The sequence below is a fragment of the Zonotrichia leucophrys genome, chromosome Z, assembly GCF_028769735.1.
Source record: "Zonotrichia leucophrys gambelii isolate GWCS_2022_RI chromosome Z, RI_Zleu_2.0, whole genome shotgun sequence".
NCBI lineage: Eukaryota > Metazoa > Chordata > Aves > Passeriformes > Passerellidae > Zonotrichia > Zonotrichia leucophrys.
Window position 1 is genome coordinate 69,064,762 of NC_088200.1, and position 27,004 is coordinate 69,091,765.

The 27,004-nt window shown below is 35.9% G+C and overlaps 1 protein-coding gene across 2 annotated transcripts in view; it reads right to left on the minus strand.

Moving 5' to 3' along the window:
• KCNN2 (potassium calcium-activated channel subfamily N member 2) overlaps positions 1–27,004 on the minus strand; it is a 71,924-nt gene that overhangs the window by 37,569 nt on the left and 7,351 nt on the right. For both annotated transcript variants that reach the window (XM_064736152.1, XM_064736153.1), the window contains exon 3: positions 12,840–13,258. In XM_064736152.1, coding sequence (XP_064592222.1) covers positions 12,840–13,258 — 419 coding nt within the window. The remainder of the gene's footprint in view (positions 1–12,839; positions 13,259–27,004) is intronic.

Genomic DNA, 27,004 nt, shown 5'->3' on the forward strand with positions numbered 1-27,004 from the left:
ACAGGCCATGTTATAACTAAACTGTATCTCTGAAGCTACAAAACTTTCACTTTAAAAATGTAAAACAAGGATATGTTGAAGATAGGTAGATCAATAGATAGACAGATAGACAGACAGATAGATAGATAGATAGATAGATAGATAGATAGATAGATAGATAGATAGAGGTATACACAGAAAACTTTTCCTGTAAGAATTCAACTACATTTGAGTGTTACCTTTTAAAGAACTTAAAACCATGACGTAACTAAAAGAAAAATTATCTTTCATGTTTAAAAGAAAAACCCCTTGGTTTTCTCTAGATGCATCCTTTGAGTTCCAAAAATTCAGTTGTGACTCTCTTAAAGGGGGAGAAGAAAAAGAATTCCAACTACATGGATTAAAGATCCCTGGAAAATACATGAAATCTACAGTCTTTCTTTTCCATGATGTACAGCTTCAGCCAATTCGTCTCCCAGATTCTGGAGTCCTGACTAGAGAAGTACATGTGGAGCAGTGGTACAGCCACAAGGACTTCAGCAGGGAATGGCTTACCTATTCTGAATATCCTATCCAAAAGCATGAGAAAGAAAAATGTAAGCATGCAGAATTTACAACATTTCCTCTATTTTCATACCTCTCACCTGGTTTCTCAGAATGAGTATATCTAGATTGCATCACTACCTGCACAATAATTTAAAACAATATAAAACATCAGCACTGCAATCACACTTTAGTAGAATCCTTTGCCCACAAAGTTCAAATAAATTTTGTTATTCGGAACAGGGACATCAGACCAAGCAACAGCAGTAAACATGATTCTATGCATGATGTAATCACAAAGAGCTTAAATGACTTTGGTCAAGGTCACAACAGAACTGTAGGTTGGATTCTCCAGCTCATACTATTTCAACAAACAGAACACCTTTTTTTTGTCAGTAAATAATGCAGTTTGTCACCAAAAAATATGCACTGCTTTTTTCTTTTTGACTTTACACATTATTTGTATATTTACCATACTTTTGTTGGTATAACAAAACCTTCACTCCAGTGTTCTATACTACCAAAAATGCTACTACCACTGTTACCTCAATAACGGAAGAGTGCTAGGGTTGATCCTACTAAATCCAAGCTAACATTATTGCAGTCTACATTTTTGTTTTCCTTTGAAAAAAAAAAAAGAAAATAAACCAATAGAATATGTAATTCCCAGTACAGATGGTTGTGCTTCCTGCAGATACTAGCTCAGGACATGGCATCTGCTTCTTTGCCTATTATCTGTGATATACGTGATTTTCTAAAAATCAAGAGAAATCGTAATCCACATCAGAAATACAATCACTGAAGGACAACAGTGTCCTGCTGAGGTACACTGACTGCATCAGCAGGTCTTCTGCCTCCCAGCACACAAGGAACAAGGAAAGCAACTGATGTGATCTGCTTGCAAGGAGAAAATACCACTCTAAAAGCAGTATTATTAAGAACTACCATGCACATTTTTTTGTTAAAGCCTTGTGGGAAGGCTTGGGAAAGGATGAAAATTAATGCAGAAGGTATTACTGAGAGCTGACAAGTATCAAGGCGTTCAATTAACTAAATGTAACATATAATTTGCCTTTAAATGCCTTGGAAAGAATCTACTGTGAAAGACTGCAATTTAACATCGAAGTTTAAACAGTCAGGGTTACAATTTTAGAAGCTCATTAGTCTGAAGGTGTATCGTGATTTTCTGAAAAGATGAATGATTAAAAACAGAGTTAAAAAGAAAAGTCATTTGGGCATGAATACTTGATCTGAAATCTCTGTTCGATTTCAGAGAATGTTGTATCTCTGATTTCAGACTGTAAGAAGCTTTGCCTATTACATCCACTGCAATTCTTTTTAATACAAAATAATAAGAGGTCACCTTTAACTCAAGGAATTAGAACATCAAGTATCCTCTTTCTGAAATGCAGTGAAAAGATAAATTTTTTTTATTAGAAGGCTATTATTTACTGTAAATATTTTGCAAGGTCGTTTTCCACATGTACTACTGCCTGCCCAAAAAATGTATAATCCAGCTCCTGAACTGACACTAAGGTCCGTGTATATATTTCAGACAATTCTGGACAAGTCAGGCCAATTAAACTAGAGTGTCTTCAAACTGGTAAATTCAGGTTGTTCAATAAAAACAAAGAATGCGGTGACTGAAGAACATGGAACAAAGGTTAATGTCATCCTTCTGTAGCTACCAAAAGAAGCCTGAAGCTCGATGGCTGCACTTGCAAAGAGCACCTGCAGCAGAGCACAGCCTCCCACCCCCCAGCAGCTGGGGAGGCATGTGGTGCCACAAACCCTCGGCCAGGCTCCTCCCTCAGGCGTGCTGCATTCAACGCAAATTCAAACACTGAATTCAACACAAAGCAACCGACCTGCTGGCACAACTGATTATAACCAAAATACCTTCCATGCTGTGCTGTACTTTTTGCCAGAGCTGGCCAAGACAGCAGCTTCTCTTCTCTAGAACTCATGTCCTACATCCCCTCTGTATGTACTAGAAAGGTGACAGCCAAAAATAAGGAAAACACACTCAGGCAAATTCATCTTCTCTCCTCAAGCAGCATTAAGTTGCAATAAAACTAAAATATTGTTTCTTGCCTCTACATAAAATTATTCAATTTAACTTTTATGCAGCACCTAGGGAACAATGTATTTTGACTCTTTGATGCTTTGATTCATTAAAAAAATATCCAGACCTTATTGGACAGCCAAAACACAGACTGGCTCATAGTTCTTTCTGTAAACTAAGACAAGGTACTCCTTCTAGGTGTCTCTTGTGTTTATTAAAAAGAGATTTTACAAATAATAATTAGGCACTGGTTAAAGTCTTATTTTAAAAAAATGACACTTCCATATCACAAAACTGTTAACTCCTAAATTATCAAGTTATTCAATCAGCACCCCTTCCTGAACATGGATTTTTCACAGTAGAAGCTAACTTATGAGATTACCAGGTTACAGGTTGAACCATACAGTTTTGGCAGCTGAGTCCCAAACTATTAAAGTTTTTTAGTCACATTTCTGTTTAACTGTTTGCTCTACTGTGCAATGACCAGAAGCTCACTACATTAAAACCATGTCCTTTGTATGCTTCCTAGTCTGCTGTTGGATGTTTTCTATGAAAGAAAAACCCAACCAAATATAAAAGGATTTAAAGATAACGAAAATAAAATCCAAGTTCAGCTGCTGTGCTCAAGCAGCAAGATACAAGTATTTCATCATATTATAAAATGGATATGCATGTTTTAGTAATGCCTTGGGTAATAGTCACTCATTTTTGCTTTAACTAAAAGGAACTGTATCAGCTCTTCTTGAAAGGTATGGTCTATAACTTAAGGTTTCAAGGTCATTCCCAATGTGGAAAGGTAAAGTCCTAAAGAAAAGGAAAAAAAAAAAAAAACCAAAAAAAAGAGGGCCACCCAAGCTGGTTGGTCTCACTGGAAGCTGGAAGATCCTCCATCCATATCTGGAGAAAACATATCTGGACAAAAACACCACAGCAGCATGGCATGGGTATGCAGCAGCACAAAGGGAGCTGTTGAGAACAGACCTTTACTGCCTATCTCACTCCTGCATGGCCAGCAAAACCTCTTTGGGCATCTTACTGGGCTAGTGAGTGTCCTAATGTTTAGTCTAGTAGTCCACTAAATTCCATCTTAAGCTTTTGGATATTTTACTTCTAGTAAGTAAAAACTGCTTTGCAGTTTCAAGCTGCATACACCTAGTTTGTAAGGTCACTTTGCACCTGTTGAAGATTCCCAAATAACCTGCTGCAAAAGAGGAATGACAGCACAACAGGGAAGGAAACTGAAGCACAGGTATGGTATAGTAAGTGATAGCCCTTGGATTGCAGAACTGCTTGTGGAAAAGCTGAGTTTTAGTATTCCAGCCTTATAGAAAATCCTGATCTTTGAAAAATTAAGTTCATTTATCCAGTCCTACACATAACTTTCAAGTCCCAGGTTTTTAAAGTTCTTCTGCCTTGTACTCCAAAACTGTCTACAGCTCAAGATATTTTTAATGCAGCCAGTATAATAGACAAAACAAATGCTATGGAACTGCACTTATATCTACTCAAGTTTAAAAGTATTAAGATGTTCTTTAACATGACCAATGGCCTACTTTATAATGTCATCAAACAAAATAAGCACTGCTGAACAATGTATAATTGTACTCCTATGCCTGGGAAACACAATCTTGAAGTCTGGCATACCTGAAATATAAATCTCATTCACTTCATATTAAGTGAGTACTTTTTTACACTTTTGGCTGAACCGTGTTTGTCATAGAAGACTACAGTAACACTAATATTAATAAAAATCTTCTGTTCTGCAATTACACATTTTATAATTCTTGTTTATGTATTAGAATAGGTTTTATTGTTTAAAGACTGCATACACTGGTTTTTATTGCTATATTCACATTTTAAGTAGTCTTTTGCAAGTCAAAGTTATTTGTAAATATTTACTTAATTCATGGAATAAATAAAATTTTTAAAAACAACTGCCCTCACAAGCAAAAAACCCCAAAACATTGCAAAACCAATTTGCAGGCCTAGATACAATTCCTGATACTGATACTTAGGTTTGTATCTTGTATACCCAAGGCTCATGCCAACAATTTGACATGATTTGCACGATTAGCCAGGCAGGTGCAATCATTTTAGCCCCACCATCAAAGCACTTGAAGCTAATGCAAGCTCACTGGCTTCCACAGAGTCTGCAATCAGGTTTCAACCCAGGCTGTAGCCCCATGGCACTGACACCCTCTATTTCTGTGTGTTCTTAACCTATTCAGGTACCTGCTGCTCTGAAACATTTGGAGCACTTTTTACCTTCACTGCACCTTCCCAGTGATTAGGGACTGATCTCTTTTGCTGCCAGTCTTGGCAACAGCAGACACCCTTAAGCCCTGAGTCACAAGCACCATATACAAAGTACAGTGCAGAGACTTCTCCTCAGTCCCAAGGCAGCCTGAGGCGAGACCGCAGCGCTGAGCACGGAGCCTGCACACTCCTGGCGGGAGCACAGCTTCACTGACCACACAGGGCACTTGGAGGTCCCACCACCAAACCAGCACGAACATACTCCCCTCTGCAAGTGAGAACACAGAGGCTCTTGCCCTAGGCTTCTCACTTGAGGCAGGGAGTACAACAGGGAAAAGAAGCCAGCTAGCAGGGTGTAATTCCTGCCTGGGCAGTGTTCTCAGCACAAGTTGTCAGCACAGTCAGCATCCATCAAAACTGAACAGTTCAGCTTAAACTGCTCTATCAACACATGAAGGCATCATTTTCATCAGAACACCACCAGCCTTCAAAGGGTTTAGCTTCCCTTTTTCCTCACTAGAAATTACGGCATTTATTAGTACTGCAGCATAATATATGTAAGTGTTATTCTTGGACACCACTGTGCTGAGCAGCGCGCAAACACAGTTCAAAGACAACCCCTGACCCAGGAACTTGCAACCTAAATAATCCAAGACACTTGTCCAATTCACATTGCAACGATGCCTTCAATACCCAATTAATATACTTCAATTCAGTTAACCGTTCTTGTGGAAAGCCACAGGAATTTTGTCCGTGGATTTCATTTATCACAGAAAAAGGCTTAAAAAGAAATATTGGATATCAATCTGGGTTAGAGAAAAAAACAACTGCAAGTAGAGTCATGTTCTATTGTCTCAGTAAGAAATGTTCTAGATTGATCAGCCTGAGCTCTGAACAAGTATAATATCACTAGTTTTGGGGAGCACAAGTGTAAATGAGGACACACACCAATACTTACTACTTCTAAGTGATGGTGCAAATCACTTACTATCTCAAGATCAGCTGTAGTAAAAATTATAGCTGATTTTGAACTTTTAAAGAAAAAAAATACTAGCCAAGCAAGAAAAATCTGCTGTTGAGACAATAAATTAAGAGGGTAAAATCACAGAAAAGTAAAATAAAGAACATGTGAAATACTGAAAAAGCACCTCCTCATGTTTCTCACCATTAAACAACTAATTTCCTTGAATTGAACAATTTCATAACACTATCTATATCCTTGTATGGACTTCATAAGTCTGAATTTTTAGGGCTGAGTCGTAAATTCCCAATAGAATCCACTCTTCAATATCTAAGGCTAGAGTCAGCATATTGGAAGCTTATTCGCAGTGAAGGGATAACCATGGCCTATACTCCTCACTTTGCTCAAGAAGCAAAAGAGAACCAGTAGAAAACCTTAAATTCACACTTCAGGGTGCACTTTTCAAAGATGTTGAACTGTTGGAGCAACGAATTCTATTTTGAAGTAACAAGACATGCTTTTTGCTTCAGTATGACCCTTTTTTATAAGGATTGCTTTTGGGGTACTATGTCAAATAGCTTTCACTCATTTTGAAGGAAAATATTCTGAATAGTTTAAAAGGCTGGCCAAAAGAGCGAGGAAAAATTCAATTATCACATCTGAAAATATGAGGATCAGAATATATAACTTTGGATCCAGTAATGAAATAATGGTAAAAAAAATTCCATAAATTGCTTTCTTATCTGAAAGAATTTGGAGCGTGTACAACCATTCGTACTGACCAGAACAAAGACTGTTTTCATAATGATGTTTTATACATTCAAGATTAATTTAAAAAAAATCTTTTCATCCCTTAAAGCAGGTAAGTACTTCCCTGTAAGTATTTTCATTCTTTTCAGATTTTTCTGCTTAGAAAAATAGTTTTCACTTTGCTTACTACTTTTGAACTGTACATGAGCTCTTCCACTTCATTCTATTCTACAACTGATATACATATAAGTCCTTTGTAAATAATAGGGAACTTAACCTAAGAAAACCTTTCTTGCTCTAGTTAATCTGAAAGAAAGATATTTTTTTTCTTTAATTAAGCAAGTAGATTTTTTTTTGCTTGTTTTTTAAGTTTTTGTCTTTTGCACTCCCTTCCTCAAAGTTGGATCTGCTATTTTTGGACTACAGAAACACTGATCTTCTTTGGCTTGATATATTTTTGTGAAGGCATGACTATATCCAGTGACACTTCATCAGTTATTGCTACTTTCCATATTTATAAGGAAAATTCTAATAACCTAAACCAACTGAAGAGTATTCTTACTTATTTCCCAAACTTATTTTGCTGAGAATACACAAACAGCATTTTCAAAGGGAAGGAAAATATGAATTTAAAAAAAACCAGCAAACTCTACATGCATCAGAAGGTGCATCTGCTTTCCCCCTTAAATATACATAACTGTTTTGTTTTCAAGCAAAAGAACACATTATTTAGGTATTAATCCCTCTGGATACACCTAGAAAAGGAATATTTTATTTAGATCGATTGCTCTTTTTTGGATTTAGGTTAGCACGTCAGACATTTACCAATGTACTTCTATGAATAGATTCCCTTGTTGCCTTCATTGTATGATAAAATAATGGATCTGATGGTCTATTTGTAACTTTTGCAGCAAAAATGCAATTGGTTACATGTAGTTTTAATTATTAATTGCTTTGAGATGTAAATATTATAAAACAGTAACCTAACATTTAAAGTTAAGCTACACTCAGAGTGGAAAACCAGGAATTAAGACTAGTAGGCAGAGAACCATTCATTCACAGCACAGCTGCAAGTCAGGATGATGACAGGACATCATTGCTTATTGTTGTTTTCAATATTTAACTCTTAATGTTTTCCACCACTGAAGAAACCTGGCTGCCAGTTGCACATTCTAGTTTCAGTGAGCTGTGAGCCAAGGGAAGGTAAAGAATCATGATAAACAGCCAGCACTGTCCACACACAAACACTATTTGATCTGTTGACAGTCACGAGACTGAAAAAAATGAAAACATATGTCATTGCTTCTGACCTTCTGAGCCTAATAATAGCCTCAAAATTAAATGTCCAAGCTTGGTTTGTTGTTGATGGGTTTTATTTGCTTGTTGGGGTTTTTCTGAGTTTTTTTGGTTGCTTTTTTTAAACTAAGAAAAAGAATCTTCACACTGGCACTGCAGAGAATGCAAAAAGCAATTTCCTTTAGAAGGTGGCCTTGTGAAAATGCATGCAACATACAACGTCAGATAAGGTCCTCAATACAAGTAAAGAACTGAAATACATACTGAGAGGAAATTAGATAGCTAAGAAACATTTTTTCCTTCATGAATTACAACTGAAGTGTCAGTGTATCCACTAACTTGTATCAAATGAATCCTTAACATTTGCCTCCCAGTTGTCATGTGTGAGCTGCTTACTGGAAACTTTGTAATGGTATCATATTTCCAAGAAATAAGACAGACATTTATTTGTAGAAAACAAGAATGAGCAGAAAGCAGAAAAATATTTCACCATCACACACAGATGGGATTTTGCATATGTGTGTGTTTTTTGAGTTTGTTTTTGTTAAAACAAGGAGAGAATACAGAGCAGAAACTGACAAAAGGGAGAAATGCTGACTAAAAAATACTGCTCAAACTGAACTGACTTCACTGCCAAAAGTCAAAGAGATGAGCAAATAGAACAACAAATGGTGCCAAAAGTGTGCTCTCTGCAGAAGAAAATCCAGTTCTGTTCTCAGTTCTCCTCTGCAAATCCACAGAAATGCCAGGCATGTGATATGATCTGCTCTGGACATACAACAGTGTAATGTGGGCATTTCTGGTTCATACTGCTTGGTACACAAGAAACAGGCACGTTAGACCCTTGTGTGTATTCGGAAGACAATATTTTTTCTTCCTTTCCATAAAAAACCCAGATCATAAAGAGTGGCTACCTTTCACACAACCTAGAAAAGCAGCCCACTGCTCACAGAAGAGACAAAACACCCATTCTAAGAAGAATAGAATTCTTCTACTCAGATTCTTCTTCTAGTCAGATTCTTCCATGACTTAATGCTAAACATACTAACTTTCTTTTTCTTGATAAACCAAACTTTTCTAACTGAAATAAACAACTGATGCTCATGCACAAATCCATTTTGAGTAACAACATATGTATGGGGAACTGCACAAACTAATCTGCTTGTAGGGCTCATAATTCAAATGTGAAAGTAATATACTCATAAGTGTTGTAGATCATGTGCCTCAGAGATGTTATAAATATACACATCTTTTGAGTCAGACCCAATAAAAATTTAGATTTTCATTATGAAGCCTAGACATGAAAAACAGGAATATACTACTACTGGCAATGAGAAGGCAGATGAGACCTGTGCAATGCAATCTTTCTCTCAAAACGGACATTATATATACCGCAACACTTGATGCTTTCCCCACCTTTACCTTCCAAATTCCCTCATCTAGATTACTCTGCAGCCCTAGCAACCCATTTATACTCAGCTGGCTGTCCACCACCATTATCTGTAACGCTTTCTGCCCTCATACATGACCTTACACTCCAATCATGGAAAATACCTTGCTCACCCACCCAAAGTGTCACTTGCTATAATTAGCATTCTGGGAGCTAACTATACAGTCATTAAGGCACTGAGAAAGACACATGTCCTGTCTTAGTTCAGTGTGTATCAAGTGATCAGTCAGATGACCATTAATGCAGTGAAGTCTTTATTCAGACAGCCAACTTGCCTGGCTCAACCCGTGACCTGTCTCCACAGGTTATCTTTTGAGAGATGGATAATGATGCTCTTTCATGTTACCTTCCTATATAATGTGGGGCTTCCAGTCTCCCTTCCTATTCCCAGGATTGTCTGCAATATAAAAACTTAACTTTGAGTAGAACAATCTGAACACCAGGCTGTCATTCAGCAGCAACAGCTTTTGCTGAGCACACACAACTCCACAATAAAGAACATCGCCTACTGTGACTTCCCTCCTCACTGAGAACATGGAACAGAATGAGAATCTTTCCTCTCCATTCCCAAATCTTAATATTTTAATCTATTATGATTTATTACCATCATCTAGTTCCAATTTGGATGGTCAGTTAAATGATTTAATACACCAAAGAAATACTGCTAATTCAAACTCATGTAATGCTACTATATAAGAGAAATTAGAGCATGGTGCTAGAGTGATGCCAAGAAATAGTTAACACCATCAAATTTTATTAATATAAATCACTCCTTTTCAAACCAAAGCTACCAGATTGCTGCCTAATTCCTAATTTCTGTTAGATGTATTAAAATTTGTTATGTTTTCATATATAGTAGCAAATGGAAAAGACTCTTAATGATAGAATTTATTTTCAGGATCTGTGTACAGAAATTTATTTTTTGTGTACAAAAAATAGTCTACTTAAAATAAAAAAAAAGGTTCCCTCGAGTTAAAACTAAGAAAAAAGTCAAGAGTAGCTGGGAAAAAATGTGCCTCATTTGTGTAAACTACACTTTTAACATCTAAGCAATTCAAAGCCATAAGGACCTTGGGACACATCTTCTGAGGACTGTGATTTCTACACAGAACAGAAATTATTCAGCGGCGATATTTGTCCTTTCTCATGATACATGGCTATTGTATGGGGTTTGGAGGTTTTTTTCTGAGAACTTTTATCTTACCACATACCTCTATAGGGGCTAAGGATTTAAATGGTTTTGATGGGCTGACTAGTAACTGAATCCAGGGTCAGTATCATTTGTTTGGCAAAATACTTACATATTCCCTCAAGTGAAAACTGGAAGCAAAACATAAAAAAACTGGCTGTGCAAATAGCATGAATGACATAAGTATCTAATTCCAAAAGCCAAAATAAATTCTTTTTAATGTTTCTGAAACATAAAATTAACTTTTTTCTTTTTTACATATGAATCTTGGACTGGGATCCAGTGACAGAAGGCAATTATGCTAGAGATATAATAACCTAGTACTAACTTTTATATTTAACTTGCTTTTAGTTGTGTTGTGTTTCAGTTTTAGAGGAGTCTGTAGCTACTCAGCCTACTGTCCAAACTATTACAGTCAATTCAAGGACAGCAACTGCAAAGTGAAATGTGGAAAATCCATTACTAACTTAGCAGAGAGTTGAAGAAAATTCAGCTTTTTGCAGCCCTGACTTCAGTGTACCTAACCAAATAAATAATCTTCTTCCCAGAATAACAGTGATGCAGAAGTGTGTCACTTTCTAAATATAAATAAGCAAACTAAAAAACTCAAAACTTTATGAGAGTGCTGTCATCATTCCCTCTGATTGAAAAAACAGTGAGGTGGTCTTTGTTTCTTTTATTTTTAGTGTTACTTATATACTATACATTCTTGTCCTGCAGTCTGTATACTAACAAATAAATATGTTTTACAGACATGTGTCAGACAGTAGCAAATATTTTTCAGTAATTTTCACTGAGTTGTACTAGTTTATTTTGAAAGCACATGTATAAAAAAGTTAATAAAAAATTATTATTTCATCATCATCACCATCATCATCAAGCAGTTATATGTAATGGTAGCAATGGATGCTGAAGTTATTCAGAGTCGCTTCAAACCAACAGTTTGGGAAATGCCTGAGTAGACACTCAAGAATTCCTGAGCAGCAATTGCATGGAAAGAAAATTGGTAGGAAGAAAAGTGGAGAATATGAGATAAAGAGGACAGACTTTGCAGAAGTCAGTTACATCTGAAACAAGAACACGCTTATGCAAACACAGCTACTACAGACTGAGTAAAAATCTAGAGTACTCCTTCGCCGCCACTATGGGGAATATTCTGAAACTGTAATATGTCATTGTGTCTTAATATCATATTTTCAGAATATTCTTAAACTATTAGTCTAGCTGTAATATGAGGAAATCATATTGATAAGAAGTTTTAGCAATAAAACTACAAAACCATGATTCCTACAGTCATTTTTAAGATTGGGTATTTTTCCTTTTAACAAGTTGAAAAGGAATGAAAGCAGTAACTTAAAAATGCACAACAGTGTTTGATTTTACTGCTGACTTGAATAATTCAGCTGTCACAAGTAACTTCCCCAAACTGATTCTAAAATGGACAGACATGGAAAGGAATAGAAAAAACAAAATGGTCAACAAACAGAAGAAGCAGAAATGCTTTTGCCTTAAATATGTTGATGATTTTTCAGCTTAAGGAGGAGAAATCAATTCCAGGATCTAAGAGCTGTCCAAGGCATTAAATCTTTTATAGAGAATCATTCTAATTGTCATCTTAGAGTTAACCTATCTCATATTCCTAAGTAATCCTATCCAATCAGAAGCCCCCCTTTTTTTTTTCTTAAATATTTGAGAAATTCAATTTCAAGTTGTCACAACTGATAGCCATTTATTCTGCACCTACACTGAAGTCTGTGGTAAAGGGAGGTTGGAAAACTAGCTGAAATTGAAAGTCTCAAATGCACTTCTGATTTTCATTGGAAGAAGGAGTTATATTACTATAAGTGTTCTGCCTGTTCCCCTTTACTGATCTTGCCAAGAACTCAACTGCATTTTGCACTCTCTTTCTTTTTTCAGCACAACACTCAAATTACTCATCCCCCCAAGCATTTTCCCTGGCTATTTTTTCTATATTTTCCTCAGTACATTTATCTCACAAAGAAAATAAATGAAATATGTTATGAATGCAGAATATTAACAACTACTCTTAAAGGCATTTTGTGGTGTCTGTCCAGTGTGTTAAATATGTCAACACACTGAAATGAAATTGTAGTGCTACAAGTAAACAGTGGGGTACAGATCTCTTTGCAGAAGTCCATCAGATTAAGAGGCAAATCACTCCTGACAATGTCTGTCACAGAATTCAATGCAACCAACACTCAAATTATCAAGGACTAGGGAACTGCATTCTAACAATGTTTAAGTCTCCTGAATTCAAAATTTAAGAGACAAAGCAGGAGTAAAAAAACAGAAAGACAAATAGAAAGAACTGAAAAAAAATCAACCTTACCTTTCACAAGCTCGGACAGTCCATGCAGCAATTATCCATAATGAGATACTAAAAACCAACAGTACAGTTCCTGGACATATTGTCATTAGAGTCTTCATAACAAAACGGGTATTGAAGTTTATCTTATTTAATGCTCCAATGCTTCTAGATGAGGCATCAGTGAAAAGTTTGCTATGCAAAAGCATAACTCTGGCAATAAGATAAAGTCTTAAGAACATTGGTATAGATAAAATAATATCCACATCAGCTGTTGTTGTGGATGGAGCGTAAGAAAAGGCGAGCCGGGCTGTCCATGTGAATGTGTAATTCCCAGGTATGGGATGTATAGCACACACCAGTATTTCCAAGCAGATAAAGAAAATACGCTCATAAGTCATGGCTATTCTCCAGTCATCTGCTCCATTGTCCACCATGAACAACTGAAATTATAAAATATAAGGTTAACTTTAGTACATTGTTCAAAAAACTGTTATAATTCCATTTTAAATTATCACAGTTTTCTATGCTGCCAAAGACCACTAAAAAAAGATTTTAAAAATGCCATCTTAGAAAATGACATTATTAAATCACTATGAAAGGAAATACAACTCTGGTTAAGAGCAAAAGAATTTCTAATACACTATTTTTAAAAGTGCACATGAAACTGAATTTTCATTCATTCATTATTAACTCATAATTCCTCATATATTTTAAATTTTCATTTTTTTTTAAAGTCTGGACCCCTTCTCCATTCAAAATCAGTTGTTTACTATAAATTCACAAAATTGAGAAGCATTTACGTGTTTTTGAATAGATAACTAAATTACAAAGTAAAAATATTTCTTAAGATTCCTGTTAAGCTTCAGCCAAGGTGATATTATAGCTTCTGTAGCAGTACCCAAGCTTTCTTCAAGACACCAATAATAATCAATATCAATAATAATAAATATGAGATACAAACTACATGAGAAAGTGCACAAAGACTCAAGAAGATATCTCATGATGAAAATATGAAAAATAATAACCAGCAAATATCAGAGTTGGCCAAGGATGTCCAGTAGCTAAAAATTAAATGCACATGATGGCTGTTGCACAATCAAGGCTTTCAACTTGGCACTCAGGAACAAAGGTACTAAAACATTTCACACTGTTTAGCAAATTATGTGCCTGATGATTTAAGAAATAAATAGCCAATCAAGCAGTACTTGTCACTAGGTGAGAGTAGAGATTTGCAAGACCTTGCAAATAGACTTCTTTTAGAGAGGAACATAACCCATATGTACCAAGAAGATACAATTTTAGAGAGAAGACCTTCCCATCACTTCAACTATACTTTGAATCCTAACAAGGCTGTTCAGTAAACAGGTAAGAGGGAAAAAATACTTTTGTAGCATTTTTAAAATTAGATTATTCAAAAATAATGGGTGAGAAGACAAAGTACATTATGTGCTCCCTAATGTAAGAAAGGTATTTTTGCCATCCTAAACTCTATATACACACACTGAAAACCCATTCATCTGCACTGCTGTTTGCCCCCTTCCTTCTTCTAAAAGTTTAAAAATACAAGCTTGATTTAACTGCATGTGTTTTTAGTGATCAAAAAACCACTCTACATCCTCCTCATAATACCTTCAGTTTATCTTTCATAAAAGTGCTCTATTGAAATTGCTTAGAAAAGTGATAGTCACAAATTAGTTTCAGTGTAGTTGATCTGATACAAAAAGAAATAAAGAAGTTAACCACAGTAAGGAACACAATAAACCAAAATAAATTTCTATCTCTATGGATGTGGTTTTTATCCCTTATTTACTTTCTCTCCATCTTGTTACACTGGGTGTTGATGATAAGGTTTTGGCTCTGGGGATGGCTGCAGGGCTGACGTCAGCAAGAAGTGGTCAGGGTTGCTCTTCAATGTACTCACCGCAGAGCACAGCTGAATTCACCAGTAAAGCAGGTGGTGCTTCTGTGAAAGCACAGTTAAGAAAGGGCAAAACATGGTTCAGGCAGTGAGGAGTAAAAGTAAAAATGTGAGAAAGAACACTAGAAATTCTAAGGTCAGAAAAGAAGAAGAGGGAGTAGGTGCTTCAGGCACCAGGAACAGAGAGGAACCCATGTTAAAAAATACCATGATAAAGGAGGCAATTCCCTGAAGCCCTTGGAGAAGACCACTCCAGGCCAAGCTGGATATTTGTTGAAGAAACGCTCACTTGCAGAGAGCTCACACTGCAGCAGATTCTTCTTAGAAGAACTAATGCTCACATAAGTCCCATGCTGGAACAGATTTATCCTGAAGGGCTGCAGACCATGGAGATCCACACATCTGCACAAAAAAAGTGTGACTAAAAATGTGTGGCAGAGAGGAACTGTCGTGGACACACTGTCCTTCCTCATGCCTTCTGTACTCATGGAGGAGAAGACACAGGAGTTGGGAATTGAACACAGGAGTTGAGATGTTGAACCTGAGGAAAGGGGGGTGGGACAGCATACTTTTTGCCATCCTATTCTGCTTTTAAATATCAGTAAAATTAATTAATTTCCCCTCAGTTTTGCCTCTTTTGCCAGTGCCAGTAATTGGCAAGGGGTCTCATCTTCATTTCAACTTGCAAACTTTTTCATCTTATTATCTCTTCTTGTGCTGTTGAAGAGGGAGAGCAAAAGCATAGCTGGGTGCGGGTCTCACAGCTGGCCAAGGTAAATTCACCGCATTTACAGACAGTTCTTATCTCTTCTGCAATATTATTGAAGACAGTCATACACTGTTGAATTAAGGTGAAGAAACATTCCGTGAATTCAAAATATGCACCATGAGCACATACCATTTCCTTTACCTGTGGTCACTCCGCAAGCTACAGACACTAGATTTGTGAATTGATACTGGAAGGTCAATTTATGTCTGTCTGTACGTCTGTCTTACCAAGACAATGGAGGTTTGCACTTAGCAAATGCACTATTTGGTATGAAGGGACAAATTTCCAAAGTACTGCACAGCTATAGTGCATTTGATTCTTGTGATTAGCCTGCAAATGCAGACAGATCTTAGAAGTGTTACATCAGTCATGAAGAAATCTAGATATTTAGAACACTCAGAATAAAGATTAATAGTAACCAGCATGACTGAAATAAAAAATATGATAATATCAGATCTGTAAAATGCTGTGTGGGTTTACAAAAAAAAAAGAATAAATTTACAATTGATTTTAATATTTCAATTGTAAGATACATATCAAATACATGTCAAAGTTTCAAAATCTGCTGAAAAAAGCAATGGTCTTCTCTCCTCCATTTTTATGTACGCTTTTCATAGATTTCAAAAAGAATTCTATATGCAGAAAGTCAATTCATGAAAAATTATACATTCAGTACTGATTCAATTTAAAAGGTGAGAATAGAAAAATGTTGAGCTAAACACGGGCATTAAAATCTGATTTTGCCATTTTGTAGGAGATAATATTATTTTATGACGGAATTTTTTAAAAACATTGAGACGTCATTATGGAACACATACTTGATAACATTGTCACCTGTCAGCAGAAGAACTCCTAAAATGAAAACACAGAGAAAAATTTCTCTGCAGATCTCAGTGGAATGGTTATGCTTATGGACACAGAAGATCCTTATAGACCTCCTGTGACCTTAGCTGTGACAATTTATTCCAAGAAAACTAACATATATATTTTAAAGTGATACCTTTAGCTGTCATATAATGAGATTTAGGAGGTAAAAACAGGAAAGGCAGAAAACACCGCTAGTCACAAAGACACAGATACAGTAAAACATTTCTATTTCATAACAATATTGACATTTCAAAATTGCATTTATGAGGATAACATTGTTACAGTTCTTTGCCTAGGTTCAAACTATGACAGATATCAAACACTGCAGCACACGAACAGGCCTCAACCACATGCTGTGAATAACAATTAAGGTCAGACATAATAAAATGACACAGAAACTAGTACAGGATTCCATGTACATTTTATATGCTTGCAATTATGAAATCCATTTAATGCAAGCTTCACTTCTAATTTGGAAGATACAGAGGTATTTGTGAATGTCTCTGTGCTTGGCTATGTATATTTCCACTCCAGAAAGTGAGGGACATAAATAGAAGGAAAAGGACATCTGAACAGCACAATTCAAAGGGTATGTATGCACACTCTTGGCTGATTTCAGACAATCTGGCTGTAATAATCATGCATTGATTTCAAGATACTACTCCTCATCTGAATGGAGAATGATGCTAGCAATAAAATGAGAATTTAATAAAAGAGTGACCAAATCTCTCTGTAGATTTGAGTCCTGCACTTCACAGATAAGGACAAACTTCAGTCAAGGTCACATACGCTATGCTTATTCATAGTTTTCAAATTTTTTGTAATTATTCAGAGTTAAAATCTAATGCAAGTACTTCATCAGTGTCTTGCAAGGTTCTCCAAATATAGAACTCTCATATACTTTTTCTATGTGTCCACTTCATGTGAACAATTCTGAAGGTATTTTCAACTTGGAATTATGTAATGTATTTCTAGCATGTTCTATGTGAATCTAAGATATAGAATCAATGTTCCACTTTAAAAACATAGAAATGACAGATATTTATGTAGATAGGTATGTGTATATTTACATAACACTTGTGAGTTACACAGTTACATTTATCTAACACCAGATTAAAAAAAACAGAAAGGCATTCTAAACAGACAGATTGCACACAATGACAAATTGGATCCAAGACTCCCTAAAGGAGAGAAGCAAAAGGAGTGAAGTTAGCTTTCTAAATGTTGGTGAATGCAAAGAAAAAGGAAATGAGCCATGTTTTAAAAATGCCTTTGCAGGCAAAAGAAGAAACCTGAGAACTATATCACTACCCTGCTACAATACTGTGGGGATGCAATAATGCAGGAGCAAAAGGGAAGCAATAATCAGTGATAAGGCAGCATCAGCTGTAGGGCTGGAAGCATTCCATGGAGAAAGGAAATTAACTTTACTTACAGGAAAATTGTTGCAATTGTTTAATTTAAGAACCCAAATTAAAAATGGTTAAATACTGGAGTCACTTAAATCTTACAAAAGAACTGATAGGACTATGATTAAGAGTAGCAAAATACAGCCTCTGGGATTGATGACTTACCAGAATTTTTGATCCAGTATTTTTCTATAGTGTGTATTACACAAAGTATCATTCACACAATCAAAAAAATAAAAACATTATGGTAGACAAAGAAGATACTCTTTGTCCCACTAGTCCAAAAAGCCAAGTTACTGTCCCACAGCAGCTCATTAAGTAAAAATTATTTAAAGCCATTTTCAAGTCATGACGGGAGATTGCCATCTTAAGCCTTTAGCACAGTTGCCTCTAACTAGGAGATGGAAATTACTTTCTTACATCATCAGAAGGCATGTAATCAAATGGTCTGTAAGTCACCCAAATGCCTGTTGACCTTGGAGAACCTTCCAGGAGTTTCTGGAAGCTGCTGTACTCCTCATCTTAAGTACAATGCCCTGGATGAGATATCTTAGTGGGTTTAATACATATGTAAAGTCATGAGGCATCAAACTCCTTCTGCACATACAAAGCACAGAAGGTAAATAATACATTTTTTCACAAATGACGTGAGGGACTACCTATCTTGTATTTGCCAGAATGTTTTCCATATCCAGAATAAAAAACAAACTTTCTAATAGGTCACTAGAAACTAATCCACCAGGTCTAGTTATCTACAAAATGAAACATGCTTAGTTCATTCAAATGAGGAAGCCAGACTGCTCTATTACTTGTACACATGTACAAGTAATGAACACTTGTACATGCATGAACACACATATTCCCCTCTTAACTATAAACATCCCAGTTTAAACAGAAGATCTTAAAAGTCTGGTACTTAGTATCAGCCCAAAAATTATTATTTGTGTAGTACATTTAAATTTGACATCTCTGTGCAAAATTTTTACAATGATTAATATTTTGCTATAAATAAAACATGTGTCTAAAGCAAACTTCATGTTAATGATTCCTGACGGCTAAACATGTCCCCCTCTTAAATACTGCACTTAAATCCTATCATCTTGAGAAGAGATGGGGAAAAGAGGCTCAGAGAATTTATAGTCCTTGTGAAATATATTTTCAGAAGTGCAGTACCAAAAATTTCACATTAAAATACATCTGAACAGTACATCTTGGTTACTCTGACAGGTCACTAATAACCACAATCATTCAAAAAAAAATGATGTGTGTGTTAAACAATGCTCTTAACCAGGTTTGTCTGTGTCTTTTCTTAATATCCATCCCTCAGATCATTATTTTAAAAAGGGAGAGATTTTAGAAAGAAAAGAATTTAGAACCAATGAATAACATAGGGTTAAACTCTGCATGAGCACACAAAGTTAAATTCCACCTACCCATATTTCCCTTCTGGTTTAATCCACATGCTAACAGTATTCTTTTTAGCTTTTTCTCTCTAAAGATATTCAGAAGCATTCCTCAATATTCTTAAATGGTACTGTACAGATTTTCAGCTGCACTCTTCATCCCAAACTATGAAATAGCTTAACACCCCCTCCTCCCCCCAACAGCCTACAATGCCAAAAGACCATTATAGCACAAGCAATTGCTGGGACGTACATAATTTCTTTCTATATAGGTCTCTCCATATACATATATGTGCTCTAGGCACTCAAAGAAGGTGAGACACTCCTGATAATGTCGTTACTTCCTATGCAGTATTAAGAATCTAAATCCAAGGACTACAAAAATAATAGAAAAAACATTCCAAGATATCAAGATTCTTTCCCAATGACACAGAGAACCCCCTAAGAAAAGCATAATTATGGATTGAGCTAAGAAGTCATCAAAACCTCATGAATATATTAAAAAATTAAAGTAATTAGATAATGAGCTTACTATTAATAATAGATTGTAAACAAAATTAAAACAAAAGCAGAGTTTTTTCACTTTCATTATTAAACAGATATTTCACAAGACAATTTCCTAGCATAATTCTGTTTGGAGTCTTTCTTGAACAATCACAGCTGAGCTTCCTCAGATCTGTAATCAACAGAGAGATATTTAGCTACATGAATTTTTATGAACCTTTGAACAAATCAGAGCTCCATAAATAAAAGTCCACCACTCAGGGTGACTATATTCATTTGAGATATTCAGCAAAATAATCACTATGTGACTCAATTGAATTGACTGAAACAGGAGTTTCTACTTGTCAATGTCTATGAAAAGTATTCCTTCACTTCAACAATATTAATTTAACAGCTATTTCATTATGCCAGCGTTTCAGATCCTATCCCCTGTGCTGCATAAAACAACAAAAATAACCTCCTAAGTTACCACATGAAGAAGACTTCCATCCAACATCAGAAATTTCCAAAAACCGTTGTTCCTGGCCTTGAGAATCAATAATGTCCTCCACGCAGATACAGAAGCAGCAAGGTTTATCAAAGCTCTGAACATCACTGAAGTGCAAAAGCAATAAGAGAGAAAGGAAAAAACTGGGAGAGTGGCGGATACACCTGAAGGCTGTGCTGCCATTCAGTGAGACCTTGATAGGCTGGAGAGTTGGCCAGGGAAACTTCATGAGGCAAGTGCAGGGTGTGTTGCACCTGGGGAGGAATAACCCCAAGTACCAGCACAGGCTGGGAGCTGACCTACTGGGGAGCAGCTCTGTGGAGAAGCACCTGGGAGTCTTCGTGGATGACAAGCTGGCCATGAGCTCGCACTGCCCTTGAGGCCAGGAGGGCCCGTGGTGGCCTGGGGCGCATTGGGAGGAGTAGGCCAGCAGGGTAGGGAGGTTATAAATGGCTAAATCCTGGAGTATGCCCCTCTACTCGGTCCTAGGGAGACCACACCTGAGTGCTGTGTACAGCCCCAGGCTCCTCAGCACAACAGAGACAAGCAGCTACTGGAGAAGGTCCAGAGGAGGCCCAAAGAGCTGAAGGGTCTGGAGCAACTCTGAGGCCTGAGCAAGGTTATTTGGATGTAGTCAGCCCTTAAGAAACCTACCAGTAGCCTAAGCTAGCCAGACCACACCTTTTTCTAAAGAGTTCAGCTCCCTTCAGCTGCCAACCTGCACTGCCCTGTGCTTTTGCTGGCCCACTCCGGCACACTCTCCCTACTAAAAGAGTGCACAAAAATTGTGCCAGTTTTGTTACATCTAAAAAGGAAATTTGCAAAGTAAATGGATTGCTTAGGTCTACTTTCACAAATTTATAAAAAATTATCACACTGAAAAAACAACCATGCTAATGAAATAATCTCTAACAACAATAACAAAAAAAAACTTCAAAAATTTCTTCTGGTGTGTTAGGTCTGCTTCAACTACTACAGTGAACTTGGTAGTACAAGGATGGAAACACTGATATCAAAGTAAGGGATGATTTTAGCTTTTCACTGGAGCAGCAGTTACCAAACTTTGTACATGAAGAACACAGCACATTTTCGTATAAAGTAACTGTGCAATTTTGCAGAACTAAATTCAAAAATATATATCAAGAAACATAGTGGTTTGTGATATGTTTTGCTCCATTTCAAGTACCTGAGAAATAAAGTAATTCTACATTCTTCTTGCAGATGCAAAAGTCACTGGAAGAAATCTACATTTCAATATATTTATGTTATTAACTTTAAATAATTATTTAACAATTCTTCATTTAGGATTTGTTTTTCTTCATTCAGAACTAAAACAGTTTGTTCTATGGATCGCTGCATGAAGAAATCACCATCTCCCAAAACAACTGCCATCCGCCACTGTGAGAGAAGCCTCACTCTCTTCAGGGATGATCAACTTCATTACTACTAGGAAAACTGGAATCAATTTTAAAAAAGGAGGTATTTTCTGAAGAAACCAGCAATATTTTTGCAGGGGAGACAGGAGTTAAAGGAAGAAACACTGAATCTGAAGCTAAATAAGATAAGCTAACTCATTCATTCTGCCAAAGGAGCACAACAGTGACTCTAAAATAGGAAATTGTTTTTAGGAAATGATATACATATACACAAGAATCTGTCTTCTCAGTTCCTCCTCTAGTGTTTACTTATCACATAAATACTTCAGGTATGTGAGAAAGTTTGAATGTCGAGGTTGTTTTATACTAAGTACATTTTTATTTACATGACAGTGGGTGAGTACACATCAGCACCACAGGAATCATGAAGTCTCTGTGTTTTTACTACCTTGAAAATACAGTTTAATGCAGAATTTCATTCAAGCATATGTTAAAAACAACTACAAATATAGAAATATAAAATCCAAGTATTGTCCTAAAGCGTGACTACTAAAATAAGGGAAAGTATGTTGTGCAGAAGGAAAAGCAGAATGGAGTTAAAAGTACTTGTGTATTTCAAAATCCTAATTAGCATAATTATGCACTAACTCCAAGTTTAGAGGCATTTGGTCTTATTCAAATGTCTCTGTAATACATCCTGGCAAACAAAATTTTGAGAGGGCAGCAATAAAGAAGGTATGTACTTAATATCTTTTCCGCTAGAAAGCCTAAAGTGGGCTTCTGGCTAAACTGTATGGTAGATGAAGTCTTCAAACTGCTTCAAAGATCAACCTAAAATATCTTTAAGTAGGGCAGTTTTCAACACTAGGTTCAATAAACATAGGCTCAAGTTTCTTTACAGGTATTTATCTGCATTTCTTCATAGGTAAAATATCATTTTACTTGGTCACTATTAATTACCAGTGCACCTGCTTTCTCAGGGAAAAGAATTGTCTCGGCCTATGTCTTAGTACACAAAATTATTTTTGCTGCCCAAAAATTATTTGAATGTTACAGCTTCATCAAATCTGTCTGGTTTACAGCAGCTCTCAGGTAAATGATGCTTTGTTCTCAAAGAAACTTGCTTCTTTAATATCTCCAGAAACCAAATACATCAAACATGCTTGCACTGGTTTCAGCCAATCCCCTTATCATCCACAATTTAAAAATAAAACTGCTGTTCAAAATGTTTCAGAAAGCTTTATTTTCACAACCCTTATGCTCAATGGGACATACTAGAGCAGCAAAAATTCCGATGTCCAGCACCTGACATAGGATGTTCCCAGCCATAACATACATACAAAAACCACTGGTGAAATGCAAGGACTATTAATTTTGGATTTCCTGACACAAGCTGTGTAAAAAAAAAAAAAAAACAAAAAACCCTGTCCCCTCTTTTCCTTTCCAGTGCCAAATGGTGGGGGAGAAGAATGGCCTGCCAGCAGACAGCCACACTGTTAAATTTCTCATCTGACTCCATTGCATCCTATTCTGTTGCTGGGAGGTAGACAAATGTCTAGTCATGTACAGCTCCCCATAAATAGAACCACTGTCTTTTCTGACAACTGAATCTGAAAACCAGACTGGCCATGGGTAGTCTTATATCAATACCTTTTCAAAACATAGTGCAAGTAAATTGTCTTAAAACTACACTGAAACTTATCTGGCAATTCATCAGGCCTAGCACTTGTCTATCATACCACATGAAGTTTAAATTATTCTAAACTATCATACTGCAAAAATTACAACAAAATGCAAATTACTGGCTTTTACCATAAAGCTTAATCCTGAATAGGGGCAAAAGAATGGAGTGGTCCTAGTGTGAACCCCCTTTATCCATGACACCATTCACATAAGGATCATATTCCATAGCAGCTGCCATAAGGTACCTTTTCAGTTGTACTTGAATTTGAATGGACAAGAATTTCTGCTCTAGCAGTCCACTTCTTATGTAGTGCCCAGGAAAAAAAACATGGGTAGTAAACTATGAAGAAATTTACAAAAAAAGAACCCACTACAATCTCGCTATAGTAGCTGCATGGTTAAAACTGAATTTTTTTGCTGCTGCAGAGAAATGGCCAAGGCAAAGTCAGTTAAGAGAACTTCAGCATATTCATAAATCAGTGTCTGTTCAAGAGTTTTCAAACCCCCCTGAAAAAACATTTTAATGATAACAAAGGTGTTGAGGATCAAATCATTAACATGTAATAAGGCTGCACTCAACTGAAATGCTCTAAAGATCCCACTAATTTAGATACTCCAAAATACAGATGCACTTCTGAAGTCAATTGCTCATGACTGGTGTAAAAGCAATAACTAGTACTTGTACCAGAAACACAGTGAGAATAATTTTGGCAAAAATGTCATGAAACTTAGATGCTATCAGTGAATGCTCAGGATCATTATTTCTAATATTTTTTTAATATATCGAGGTAGAAGGTAATTTATTTTGTGCTGTCAAGCCACACCTGGACATTAAGTCTTTTTCCAGGTTCCCAGACTGAATTCAAATTTCTTATGCATGGGTTTCATTTTATATTTATTTATTTATTTTGTGGATGCAATGGTGCAGACTGAATCAAAGTTACTCTGCCATTTTTGTTTTTAATTAAAGACGTGCCTTATTCTCTGGCTGCAAGAGACCATATTCTTAAAAGCTATTGACAGCTATTAACAACTGTCACAAAACAAGAAATACCATTCACCAACTAGAACAAATCTTTGTTTTGCTAAGTGGCTGAAAATGAAGCATTGCTTCATAATGCATTCCTCTACTGAAAGACACTACCATAAGAGGTCACTACCATAAGAGGTCAGTTATAGGGCACGTGAAAATTACTTTGTAGATCTGCAGTAATGCTACAGAACTTGCAGAGCTATGAAAGATGGAATAAAACTTTAAATAGGAATAAAATGCTTCATAAATAATAGTATCTCATTAGAACATATTGTGGAACACTGCATTCATTTTATATTACAGGTTTTGGGACATCTGCTAAAGTAGGCATATAATTCTTGAAAATTATAGGCATTGATGGATGGCAATTACAATGTCTTATTTACATGACAAATGAGTGATCTGAGCATAAGACTACAAGATAGGCAAGCCTAAGCTTCAAGTTTAGCTATGAAGCCATCCCTAGATTTTATCCACAGCACTTGAACTCTTAATCTCTGTGTTCCCTTTCTATAAAACATCTTTTATGTGACCAAAAAAAAAAAAAAAAAGAAGTGAGGAATTGTCCAGATAAATGCCTTTTACAATGAAATACTTTTACCATATAAATACTTGCTAGAAAAGTTTTTCCTTTTTTTCAGACTATCTTACACCTTCTCATCAAACCACAGAACTGATGTATAACTGTTTATGGAAGACACACAGTTGCATAATTTTTTGCAGAATACAGATAAAGGTCACAAAGCTCTTTATATAAAGGTGAAAATAAAATCTGTAGATACGAGTCCACATATATTTACTTCTCAATTATTTTTTATTTCAAATATACTCTTTCACAAGCAGGGGTTTTGAAGATGACCTGTATTTAAGAGATTACACTATACAGCCTCTTAACTCTGTTTTTGACCCTCATGGTTCCTGCAGCCTTCAGTAACTTTGTGGTTGTATTCAATTAGAATTCCATAAACAGTTCTGTTGGTCAGTCATATAACAGAGAACCCACCTCTCCACTGCACATCAAGATAACTCTATAGTACTAGTATAGATAAAATTTCAGAAGCTGCTACTTTGACACAAGGTTTTGTTTTAATATGTTTCTGTAGGAAAAAAAAAAAAAACAAAACCAGAGCACATTACTCTTAAAAAGATTAAGAGCAGGTCTTTAAAATATAAAGTTATTTGAGGCCTGCCCTTTTGCTTTACTTTATATGGAACACATAAAAGTGTTTTCATCCATGATGAAAAGTTTTAAAATTTTCTTAAAAGAAATTTAATTCCAAAAGATCGGTCTGTCTGCAACAAAATGAAAAAGATAAGAAAGCACCTTAGAATACAGCCATTGCTCTTCAGAACCCAGTGCTCTCACTCCTTCATGGAATATGTAATACTCGTGCCCTTCTATAAAATGTCAATATAAAACTATGCTTATTAACGATTGTTTTCGTATAGATGAAGGGCACAATTGCAGGGACTGTTCAAGTGAGAAGAAGTGAATGAATCAGTTAGTTACAAAGGTCTGATACTCTGCAACTATGAAAATATTTACACATGACATTAAATGAACAATTTTGTTTGCAAAAGTCTGGGTTCAGACACATCAGTTTAAAATATAAGATGTTAATATTTGACTGCTGCCTTAACAAAATAATTATTTCTAAGCTGTAAAGCATGTCCTCATGACTGTTTCTTCTGATCATCTGAGAGACACAGGAAGAAATCTCTTAATATGGCTTTCATTAAAACAGTGGGACAAGGTCAATTTACACAACTGAATCAAGAATACATCATAATATTTCTCTAAGAAGAATAATCACACTTAAGGGAACTATATCTGTGAATATCTAAATTAATTGGATCTTTAGAGCATTTCAATTTAAAGCACTCATTATGTGTTAAGGATTTGATCTGAATTTCTCATATCACTTTTACTGAACATAAGTTTTCCCATTCATATTTTTCAATGTAATGTCATTTAAATTACAATAAATGCTATTAAATTTAAAAAAAAAGGCATGAGAAAAATTCAATTCTATTTGTGTGTGTTATTATGATATGCAAGTTTTCTCTTTTCCATAGGGAAAAGCTGTGAAAACTTCCTCACAAAATTCCTGAACACTTTATAAAATTTTTAATTAAATTTTTACAGTGATCAATATTTCCAGCTTACCTGAATGCTAGTTACAAGATCAGTTACAGCCTCTTCTTTTAGTGGTAATTTACATCTTAAAAGGAGCTTCATAGGCTCAGAGCAATATTCTGCCCTCTACTAAGGCAAGGTGACAATTTTCATCATCAATGGTGAAAACATCTGATTGAAAAAGAACCTTTTAATTCTCCAGAGTCCTAAACAGCAGCCATTCCTGTTTTGATCTTCACTCAAAACAGATGTCAAATACATCTCAAATTAAACTCAAAGCCCAAGATACTACATTTAGTAGATCACACACAAACCAGAACCAAAACCAAAAAGGCATTTATGTATACTCGTTAGTTCTGGCACACTTTCCCTTAAAGTCATGCAAAAAAGGGCTGTAGTCAAGTACCTGATGGAATTTCCTAATCTGAAGGTCTCACAGCTGAAAGATCTGACATGTACCACAGTTTCACATTAAGAAGGGCACGCAGAATGCCTCTAACACTGGAGACAAGAGCATCTGTTCATTTCAGCTAAGCTACACAATTTATACAAATCCACAACCCTATTCTGGTTACAAATGTTCTCAATGCTCTCTCTCCT